Source organism: Stegodyphus dumicola, chromosome X1 (genome assembly GCF_044657685.1).
Source record: "Stegodyphus dumicola isolate Sdum_Otavi_A_Nest chromosome X1, ASM4465768v1".
Taxonomy (NCBI): Eukaryota; Metazoa; Arthropoda; class Arachnida; order Araneae; family Eresidae; genus Stegodyphus; species Stegodyphus dumicola.
This window is the reverse complement of record NC_140780.1, coordinates 251,711,886-251,724,048: the sequence shown is the minus strand read 5'-3', so window position 1 is coordinate 251,724,048 and position 12,163 is coordinate 251,711,886. Positions and strand designations below refer to the sequence as shown.

Here is a 12,163-nt window from a genome sequence, read left to right as displayed (position 1 = left end):
CAAAAGGAAATTTTAAATTTTACTTACAAAAGTAATTACAGCAAACTAAACATCATATGAAGCCATCAAAATCAGATTCTTCACTATCTGAATTAAAAAGATTTAGTAAATCCTGATCTAAGTCCAAGTCTTCCAGATCGTCACATTCATCCTCTTGGTTTACAGTCTCTTTATCTAAGGATATAATTTCAGCTTCTTTGAACCCTGCTATTATTGAAGATGTTTTTACCGATTTCCACGCACTTCCTACCCACTTTGCAACTTCTTCAAAAGATGCTCTACGCATTTTACCGCTTTTAGTATACGTATGCAATCCTTCACTCATACAACCGGACTTCAACTTCGAAGGATTTATTACGAGACAAATCTAATGGTTGTAAGATTTTTGTCAAACCACCAGGAATTATTGCTATGGTCATAGATAATTTTTGACATCTGGTTTTCACCGACTCAAGTAAATGAGCACGGATGGAATCCATTATCAATAACCCCTTTGGTTGGAAAAAAGATCCCTTACGACACTGCCAAACTTTTTGTAGCCACTCATGCATGATTGTTTCGCACATCCAGCCGTTCTCGTTTGCAAAAATAATTACGTCATTAGGAAAATCTCCCTTCGGAATAGTCTTTCGTTTAAAAATGATTATCAGCTTTAGCTTGTCACCGTTTGCGGCACAAGCTAACACACATGTAAATGACTTTCGTTCATGTCTCGTCGTAAGCACAGATACAGTTTTTGCACCCGTTTCATCAACAGTTCTGTTTGCAGGAGAGTCGAAAGCTAACAGCGTTTCATCCACATTTATTATCCGTGAAAGAATTTTTTTTGTCAATAATATCTGTCACATATTTTAGAAAAGATGCCTTTTTATCCTGCCAGTCCATTGGTAATTGTTGCCTGACTGTAGTTCTAGTACACACAAAAATATTTTTTCTATTCATAAATCTGCTACACTAGCAAGGCCCTCCTTTGAAATCATTTATATTCATTTGTTTTGCTATAAATTTTCCTTGTAAGTGAATTTTTACATTCGAAATTGCCATTCCCTTTCCTTGCAGCTCCTTTATTCAGTTTGCAAGGCCGTCCTACATTCGGCCACCTTACAGTACCCCTTCTTCTGGCTCGTTTCTGTTGTGGCATATTTTTAAGAAGATCTTTTTCAGTTCTCCAACGTCGAATACATCTCTCATCCACTTCAAACTCTCGAGCTGCTGCTCTATTTCCAATTTGTTCAGCACGTGAAATTACATTAAGCTTAAAACCAGCAGTATAGCTTCTGTACCGTTTAGGTGCCATTTTCAAAAATTTTCCGCTCCCTTCTTACTTAAATACTATCCAACAAGTACTTGTACCCAAACTGATGGGATCTGTACCTGGCAGAATGCCAAGAAAAATCGATTCATGCTGAAGGGAAAATACGTCAGAGTTTGTTATTGCAAGGCAATTGGAGTACTGCCCGCTTTTGAAAAAAATTGAAGAAAAGGCAGGGGTGGGAAGAGGATGGGTCCTGGAAGATTCATCAAATGACAGAGGAGAGAGACTATTCAAACTGATGAGAATGTTGATTTGAAAGGAGGAAGAATGTTATTGTTCTGTGTGTGTGTGTATTTAATTATGGCAAAGCACACTAGGGCTATCTGCCTAAGGGGAGAGATGCCTTTGTGGAGGACTTTCTAAGGGAAATTGGCTCGTATACACATTACACATGAGGAAAACCACGAAAACACTCATGCAGCCAGCCCGTTCGCGGGATTTGAACCTTAGACTGAACTACCAGTGTTCAGCGACTTTACCGCTCGGCCGCTGGTGGGCTGTTATTGTTCTGAGATTCCGTTTAGGGTGAATAAGGCATGTAGGTCTGTTAAAGGGAAAGAATGTAAACAAAATAACGTTCGCAAAAAGCAACTGAGTGGTCTTTTGTGTGGGAACAGCACCAGTCTATGTACAATGACAAGGCCATCCAAACTATGTACAATGACCATCATAGGAAATATTTTATTTTTAGTGCACCTAAATGCCGCATCCGCTGAAAATTTAAGTTTTAAACACGTAAATGCCGCAGCGTTTCTTACGGAAATTACGATAGTCTGTATACATCACCGTATTCCTTAAAAAATTTTCAGATTCTTAGTATGACACTTTAGGCTGTTTGTTCATCTTTACAGATGCATGTTAGTATCTGTCCTTTCAATAAATGAAATGCCATTTCACAAAATCCATCAAATGCCTCCTCCATTATATTTTCCATTTTGAACAAGTGAACATTTTATCTGGCTATTTGTAAAATTCTTCAAAACAGAATTTAGAACATCCCCTTGCACTTACCTTCATACACACTGAAAAAACAAAATTTGCAATTTCAGTGTAATGAAGTACTTCACTGAAACTATGTAATTAAGTTGATCCTGAATTACCAACCAACTGGACTTTACCAATTAACAGAATGGACATAAAGCACATTTTTATAGTTATTCCTTTAATTTTCCCCATCAATGTATATTACACCAGCATATACTTGATATTTCAGACAAACTTGAATGAAAGCATTTATTGCTTCCTGTGATGAATAATATGTTATGAATTTAATATAAATGATTTCCGTACAGGACATGGGTCAGTTCCATACCAATATCCAACTGTAATAGAATACAGAACTTCAAAGAAAATATTGAATCTGGAAACCACTCAGTAAAAATACTTGTTTAAATTATCGTTTTTGACTTACAACTCTCCACTTCCTTCCTTCTAAAATGCATTTTGGAGGTTCTTCAATTCTTCTAAGAGCAGATCCACGTGGCATGGCAGCATCACCACGTGCAGCAACTGGTGCACGTGCATGAGGTGGCTGTTCCTGGCCATCACCAAGTTTAACAGGTTTTAACACTAAAAATAGAAATTCAAAGCTTCTGGGAAAAATATCACAAACTCATGCACCACAAAATATTAGAGCTAATTATTTTACAAATTGCTACTGAGAATACAAGGAAAAAGCAATTTACATCCTGATTTTAAAGCTTACATCAGATCAACATAATCGTCATAATTTGAATGACTACAAATGATGAAGTACAAGAGACATTTGATTTGATACAAAAGAAGTAAAAACTGAAACCATATCTCACCAGATCCAAAAACTGTTGAGTTTATAAGTTGAATGCCAATTAAACATTTCTAAAAATCATATATTCCTTATTCTCAATATAGTCAACATAAAAATAGAAGTTTAGTGTTTTATACTACATTCACATTAGAAAGATCAATAAAACTTCATAAAGACACAATTTATTCATATTTAAAATTTATTTACAGAAATTGCTTATGCATGACTAAAAATATTACAGTATTTTTAAACAATCAAAATAGCAGGAGCCTTGAACAGCTTACCTCGAAACATCAAGTCAAGAGTACCAGTTGATGGTGTGATAGCAGTAATATCAACAATCAGATAAAATTCAAACTGAAGTAATAGAATTCTTAAGGAGCAAGTAGGTACAACATAACGCTTGAGCGTTAAACACAGTTACAGTTTAAATAAAAGGGAAAATGCAAAATGCATTACATTTAATATTCATTTTATAAAATCCTAATTTATAGAACGAGATGCAATTCTCAAGCAATTTTATCTATGAAAACAGCATTCTAAAAACCTAAATACTGAAAATATCCCTAACTGCTACAGAAGTTTAATTGTGTAATTTCCGATCAAACTGGAAAAGTCGGTAAATCCTTAGGACCAAATGCTTAGTTTTAAAATGTCTGAATTTTCAAAACTTTTTATAATGCATTTAATTGCAATTTTATTTTATTATAATTTAATTTTATAATGCATTTTATAATGCATTTATATAAGAAAGCTGAAAGCTTAAAATTTGGTTATTTTAACTGAAACTGGTTCAAAATGGATAAAGCTTTCAGATTTTCATAAGCGAATTACCGTAAAGCATCAATATCAGACTTCAATGACCTCTAATATACTGCATGTCAGATAGTTTTATACTTTGCTGCTACGCTACATGTAGACATAATCTGTGTTTAAATTTTAGACTCAACTGTATAATGTAACAAAATATCAGTCACAGAAATAAATGCAATCAAATAAACATTTCTAATTGCATAAACAGATAAAAATCACACAAGGTGTTTAAAAATTGATCAGACAAACTTAAGTGATAGAACATATTAAAAATTCTTTGGGGTTATAAAATGCACTAATAAAAATTGAAACATAAAAAGCACTAAAAGTATTTTATTGTGAAGCAACAGATCTGGGATGCTCACACAAAAATGACAGAATATGAAAAACTTTAATCATAAATTTGGCAGCTAGTTGGATAATCATAAAGTTGGTTCTTCTTTTGATCAATTACTGTAGGTAATTGTTCAAAAGAGCAACTGTGAACACACAACACTCATTGAAGGATCAGCAGACTTTTTCAAACATACCACACACACCTAGGAATGAACTAACTTTCTGAAAAGAATTTTCCGAATGAAATAAGTTGATCTCAGCATAACAGGAGGGTTTAGTTGAAACAATGTTGCTAGGAGATATGTCCTGGTTACACATAAAGACATTTTGCAACACTGGTGAGAAAATGTCTTGTTTGCAACTGTGTTTTGCACAAGTTAACCTATAAGATATCAAGAAAGCAAAGATTTCCAGAAATGTTTCTTTTGATGCACAGTCACAGATAGCTTGCAGCTCTGATTTTACATTCCAGGCTTTCTAGATGTCCCCTGGAAAAAAGTCAGCACATGACAAATCCAGTAATTATGCGAGTTTAGGTATGTGACTACTCTGACCAGCCCAACAACCAGATAGTTACTTATGTCCTTGCTGAAAATGGGCTGGTGGTCCAGCCTGCTGGAGCTTGCATATTTCTGGATAGCAGCTAGAACATATACCACAAATTCTGAAGTGCTTATCCATTTTCTTGTTAATTATGTAATGATCCATTGCCTCAAAAGTTGAAGCTGCAGCATAATAATGCTTATGAACTTGCTGGCAAGAAAATTGCTCTCTTGTGCCTTTATATTTTATTTTCAATTATGCATTCTATTGGGGGGAAAAGTTATTTTGGCATGTTCTACAAGTTCTTAGAATTTGTCACATACTTCTTAAAATATTCTGCCTGTAATATAGCAATGGCCAGGTGACACTCAACACCAGAAATACCTTATCTGCACTGGAAAAATGAGAGGAACAGAAATGCCTTCTTTGGTGAATTTTTAGATGTAAGAAAACATAATGGTTATTTATCACTTTTAAATAAATCTTGAACTATCAGGACGTAAAAATTATGTATATATAAAATTAGGCCGACAAATTTTGGCTTTCTTACAAGTGAAATTTAAGTTCTTAGTTTTTTATGAACATAAAATCACTCTATATTTTAATACTGTAATTTTCTTTTACTTTCCTGCAACTGAAAATTTCTTACATTTAGACTTCATATAATGGATGCCCATCATTTTTACCTTCTCAGATTTAGCTTTAAGAGGTAAAAAAGTTATAGGACATAAGATTTCAAGAGGAAGAAGATAACAGTGATTTGCATTTGGAAAGCAAACTGACGTGCAAAATTTAAGGACAAGACAGGTTTTTTTGAATGTAAAGTCATGAAGTGTTTCACATTGACCCAAATCATAACACAAGACCTCCAAGACATAAAAATGTGAGACTAGTGACCAAAAGCCTCCAAATAAAGAATGAAAAAGTATTTTACTGAAAAGACAAAAATTCTTGTGATGGGCACCTTACAAGAAAAATCCAGTCTTTAGAACGGGATACAATGACTCCTGACTGCAATGCAGAAATTACATCCATCCATGCTGAGCATAAGGTTGCCAAGGAGTGAGCTGTTGAAGCATCACGGCCCACTCTTGTGGAATCAATTTCAGCTGCAAAATTGTTGCTGGTGGCCAGTCACATGCTGCCAAGTGTCTCCTGAGAGTCCCACATAGTTCTATGGGATTTAGGTCTGAGGATCTTGCAGGCTAATCTATGCATTGAATACTTCCACTCTTGAAGAGATCTGCAACAACTACTGTACAATGAGATGAATAGTTGTCATCCAAGGAGAGGAAGTCTGGACCCACAGCACTTCTAAACAGGTGCATGAGACAAGAGACCTCAGTAAAATAGCAGATACTAGTGACTAACACTCCTTGGGAGATGTGGAGGTCAGTAGGGTTACCAAGTACGATTTCATCCCAAATGAGAACTTCAAAACGTTCCTTTTTGATAATGTTGGAGGGTTGACTGCATATTGCCTTCTCTCCAGAATTTCTTTTCAAACTAAGTTAGTTCTGATTCGTAAAGATCACTCGCTGCCCATTCCTGTTGTGTCCAGTTCTTGTGTTCCAAGCACCACACAAACCATTTATAATGAGCAGGCATTAATGAAACAAATGCCGTATTAGTCATTGTGCAGCATATGCCTGATGATTTCTTTTGCTGCCTGATACCTGTCTTTTTTCACCAGTAGGAAAATATACCAGTCATCTGAAGAGCTGTTCCTGCTGTTTGAAATGCTATACAGGCACATAAAATGCTGTGATTGATACTGAACTTCTCTACTACACTTGTCACGTTCCTCTAACTTATCAGTGACACAACCCTAGGCGAAGTCACCTAGATGATGTCTCCCGACTGCCTGCTGGCCATATCACATGGAAGTGGCTACACAAAATCACTGAAATCACACTATACTGGACAATAGATTACACCAAATTGCTTAGTGTATATGTGCAGCACCCCTTCTGACATTCCTCTCTATAAGTTGTACCATATGTGCACGTGGTTTACTATACCGGTAAATACCGGTATATAATAAAATTAAAAAAGCGAAAATAAAAAAGTGACCAACATGGGGGAAAAACAAACCCAATGGAAAGCTTCCAGTGCTAGAACGAAGAAAACTGAATGTGTGACAAAATATGCCCCCCCCCCAAAATAAAAGAGAGCAGCTCCAATATATTCGGTTCAAAATTAACAAGTATGCAAATTTTCCTTTAATAAGAATTATTATACAGAATGTGCCTTTAACCCGCAAGCACACGCAACGGGTATGTCGTACCCAAGTGCATTTTTTTTTGTATATTTTTCACCCTTTCTTTCATAAAAGGACGAAACTTGGTGTAGCTGAGTTCAAGGTCACATACTTAAATGGGGGAAATTCCTGAGGTAACAGGTGCAACGGTTTTTTTATGAACAGCATTGTTCGGGCATGTCATACCCGCGCGTGTACTCGCATTTCTCAGTGAGTCACTTCGCACTTCTTGTTTTCAAGCTTCTAGTATAGGTTTTTCTTGAGTTGTAAGCATGGCGCCGTATATTCCTTACGATGAAGAGATGAAAAGATTGAGAAATCTTCTTGAAACAGTTTCTTCTGATGAGGATTCATTTAGTGAAGACGATGAAGATGTTGATGACAAAGAATATAATAGTAATCATGATTCATCCATAGAGAGTCGTGGAGTAAAATGGAACAAAAATAAATTCCGGACTAATGTTAGAATTGGCGCCAAAAATATTATAACTAAACTCCCTGGAAATACGAAATATTCTAAAGACGTCTCAATTCTTAGATTCCTGGTCACTGTTTATCGATGAAGATATGTTAAAACAGGTAGTCGACAATGCAAATATTTATATTGATTCAGTACGTGGAAATTTCACTCGTGAACGGAATGCGAATGAGTTGGAAATCAAAGATTTAATTGGATTGCTGTATTTATGTGGAGTTTATAAATCATCCCATTAGAACGTAAAAGATTTGTGGGCAACAAACGGGACAGGAAAGGATAGGCCTAATTTCGGAAAACAATATCAGTGAACCGATTCCTCTTTCTTTTACGACGCCTCCGTTTTGATGACATTAGAGATCGTCCCAGTAGAAGAGACGTTGATAAATTAGCTCCGATCAGAGAATTTTTTAGAAATTTTGTCACAAATTGCCAAAAGGTGTATACTGTAGGAGAGTATGTGACCATTGATGAGAAGTTGGAATCATTCAGAGGTCGCTGTTCCTTCAAACAATATATGCCCAACAAGCCAGCAAAGTATGGCATAAAAATATTTGCTCTTGTAGACGCAAGGGTATTTTATGCCTGGAGTATGAAAATTTATGCTGGTAAACAACCAGATGGGCTATTTCAAGTTGAAAATGATGCAAGCGAAGTTATCAAACGTTTAATAAGGCTCTTATACAACAGTGGTCGAAATTTAACAGTTGATAATTGGTATATGGGATATGAATTATCTCAAGATCTCCTAAAGACGAAAATTACGATAGTAGGTACAATGCGTAAAAATAAGAGAGAAATCCCACCTGAGTTTCTGGCAAAGAAAAGAGAAGTATATTCTTCAATTTTCGGTTTTCAGAAAGAAGCAACACTTGTATCTTATGTGCCAAAAAAAAAATAAGAGTGTGATCCTGTTATCCACAATGCATTCGGGTGATCAAATCGACGAATCTACTGGGGAATCTAAAAAGCCTGAAATCATTACATTCCATAACATGACAAAAGGAGCAGTCGATGTTGTAGATGAGATGGCAGCTGCGTATTCTACAGAAAGAGTAGCACGTCGATGGCCTATGGTGATTTTCTTTTCAGTGTTAAACGTGGCTGCCATTAATGCAATAATAATTCTACTATCAAAGAAGGAACCACCAACAGAATACCATACCAGGCGTACTTTTCTGAAAGCCTTAGGGATGCAGCTAATAGAAAGTGTTCAAAATGAACGACGACGAGCATCTGTAGTTCCTGATTATAGACAAACACTAACCATCGATGAACATGTTAACAAAGAACCACTCCCCAAAAAAACCTAAAATTACTTACAAGAGGTGTACAGAGTGCCCCAAGAAAAAAGATAGAAAGACTAGATTCATTTGTGAAAACTGTAGCAAAAGTATATGTATGGAACATATGACCTCATTTTGTAAACAATGTTAAAAAAATTGTAAGTAAATAATTTTACCTCTCCTTATTCTTTCATATTTTGTCTAAAATGAAGTATTAACTTGGTTTTACATTTTAATTTCTTTTAAAAACTAATTTATTTTATTCGGCAAATTTTTAATTACAAACTTTTTATTCGGTTATGACATACCCGGCGCGTGTTCTCGTGTTCGTCGGATCGGTGTGTGTGCTCGCGGGTTAATAGTTTCATTACTTCATTTTCAGCCCTTTGAATGAAATGGTCTTTTTAGATGAAACTGCCTAAGTTTCTGGTCTTTTGATACCTTACTGGCTGAGACATAATGCATACGAAAATACGGGACAAATATTTTCCCTTATTATGTTATGGTATTAGAACATGGCCTGGGCTTGAACCCATATTGAAACTACCCATACTTAGCGGTCTTCATCACTCACCCACTAGTGGGACCCTGAATTTAAAGGAAGGAGACATCATAAAAGTTTATTTGTTTGATGAACTGTCATTAATAACTTAATGTACCTTTTATTTTTGCATCTGTATAGAATAAAATCAGAATAAACTAGCTAAAAAAAGAATTATAAACTTACTTCTCACAATATCCACACCCTGGTTTAGCTCCTGCAGTAGAGCATGACGATTATCACCACCAACAAGAGAGTCACAAACATTCGGAGGGGGAGGAGGAGGAGGAACAGGAGGAACAGCACCATGCACTTGGCGTCCTTCTCGCTGACATAACAAAATTTAAGATTTTGATTTGATTTAAAATTTCAGAACAAATGTAATTAGTAATTTAAATTATGATGTAATGTTAAGCTATGAAGATACACACGTTTACTTCAGATTATAGTTACTGATGCTAATACTGAGTACATCTGAAAAAATATCATTAGATCTATGGGGAAAAACCCTCAAAAATAACAAACGAATATTTATGTAAAATATTAACACAAAAATTTCATGTTAAATTTTACCTTTATTTGCAAGCTATACAACACTTATATTTTGGAAGTGAGATACTAAATAGAATTTTCCTGTTCACAAAATTAAAAAAAAAAAAAAAAAAAAAAAAAAAAAAAAAAAAAAAACTCATGCATAGAACTCAATAAAACAATAAACAAATTATTAATATAGAACTTTATACAGCACAGATTCCAATACAAAATTTCATTTATGACCTAATAACAAAATATTTGACATCTCATACACTTAAAGATTAGGTTACTTGAAAATGGCAAAGATACATATCTGCTTAATGTCAGAGATGTCTCTGTGGGGTACCTTCCTAAGAGAAACTGGCTTGTATTCACACTACATATGAAGAACACCAACTATGCAGGCAGCTCACTCACCTATCATTGAACTTCCAGTATTCAATGGTCTTAACCACTTGTGGGTTTTTATTACACTCTTATTTTACAACAAACATTTCTGGAAGTAAGTTTACAATTTATGACTGGATTAAATTAAAGTTCCTATTTAAAATAATTAAAACTAATATGATGAACTTTAATTTGGTTATTTCCTTTCATTTAAGTTTCAAACTGTAAAAAACAAAATCTCCCATTAGATTAACAAACAAGTTCTCTTAAAAAACTTTGAAAAATAGGAAATTACACTTGCAGAATTACATAATTTAATCTATCTATTTATGCATGCACTGCTTTGGAGAGTATAGCCATTAGCACAAACTAAATGCTCGTTTCAAAGCAAGGCTGACTGCCCCCATAATGCTTGACTATAAATGTATTAGCTTCTGTTTCCCAGCTTTGCAGTATTTATAACTGGTTTCGAGCTAACCAGTTATAAATACTAGTTAGCTCGTTTCTGCACATTCATAACATTCTTGCTGATGAGAGGTAAAAGGAATGACACTTTTCAGATATTTCTGATAACAGCTTAGAAAGCAAGTATTCTGCCATTAAGAAAATAAATATATATTTGTGTTTTACAGTCTTGAGACACTCACTTCCACTGAATCCATTGCACATCCCCAAGAGAATCCAGTTAAATGAAAAGCTTTTACATATTGCTCAAGAGCTCTTAAAACTTCCTTCCACTTGTTTATAAAATTCATATGTCTTTGGTCACTGAAAAACAAACACTATAAAGTTACTCTTGAATATGGCAAGACCAAAAGTTAACAAAACATGTAAATAAGATGTTCAAAAACATTAGCCAGCAATTAATCTATCTGAAAATAGGTACACAATTTATCGCCAACGTTGCATAAAAAATAAAATATATATAGTAGAACAAAATTCTGCAACACATGAAGTCTGAAAAGCTTCTCAGATGAAAAAGTGAAATGTGGATGGCTTTCAGTGCAGGTTTCTTTCTGTATGGAACCAAGTTAACATATACCATTGGTTACTGCTCTCATTACCTGTCACAAAATGTTACCCCCAAATCATTAAACTGATACCTATACACTGAAAATTAACCTAAAGCTATTTTTACACAGCAAGACATGTGTGTAAAAAATAACCTTTTATACACCATTCATCTTTACCTTCTTTTTGCATAAAACCATAATGCATTTCTCAATAAAAAAAAGTCAACAAGAAAATTATGGCTTTAAAGCATTTTTTTCCTGCTCGATTTTTTAAAATTTATTCTCCCTTAAAAAAAATATCTGAAGATTTCGCAATCATTATCTACAGAAATCAAAAATCCACAACATTAAGTCACAATCTAGGCAGATTTTTTTGTCTTCTACTTTACTACATAAATCTCTAATGTATGAATTAAATTACAGAAGCCCTGCATCTTATATTTTTATTTCTGCAAGTCCCCCATATTATACAAGAGTTATACATTTTCAAGCCACATTTATAACACTCGCACATAAATCATATGCTTGAACTGTACGAAGATTACCTACACAATATGAATTTCTGTGTAATTTGAAAGTAAAACAGTACAATAATTTTGCAATGTACTGTTTAGAGAAAGCTAAGTTAGGTTAAAGCACAAGAAATTGGCTTTCTTTGTTTATGGCAAAGCATGATAGAGACATCTGCCTAAGGAAGGAAGCCTTCATGGAGGACCAAGTGAAAAATGGCTCATATCCACATTACACACAGGGGAAAATCACAAAAATTCACATGTATTTATGCATAGCTGTTTACCTAAAATCAAACTTAGGTCAAACTACTACTGTTCAACGACTTTACTCCGTAGCCACTGGTGGGCTACAGCAAATGAGG

General features: G+C 34.6%; 1 protein-coding gene across 1 annotated transcript in view; it reads right to left on the bottom strand.

The window, feature by feature from the left end:
- Window positions 1-12,163, bottom strand: part of capt (adenylyl cyclase-associated protein 1) — a 130,010-nt gene that overhangs the window by 35,687 nt on the left and 82,160 nt on the right. Inside the window, exons 8-10 of the mRNA XM_085807460.1 lie at window positions 10,924-11,044; window positions 9,542-9,683; window positions 2,727-2,884 (exon numbers count right to left, since the gene is read on the bottom strand). Of these exons, the coding sequence (XP_085663586.1) occupies window positions 2,727-2,884; window positions 9,542-9,683; window positions 10,924-11,044 (421 nt within the window). The remainder of the gene's footprint in view (window positions 1-2,726; window positions 2,885-9,541; window positions 9,684-10,923; window positions 11,045-12,163) is intronic.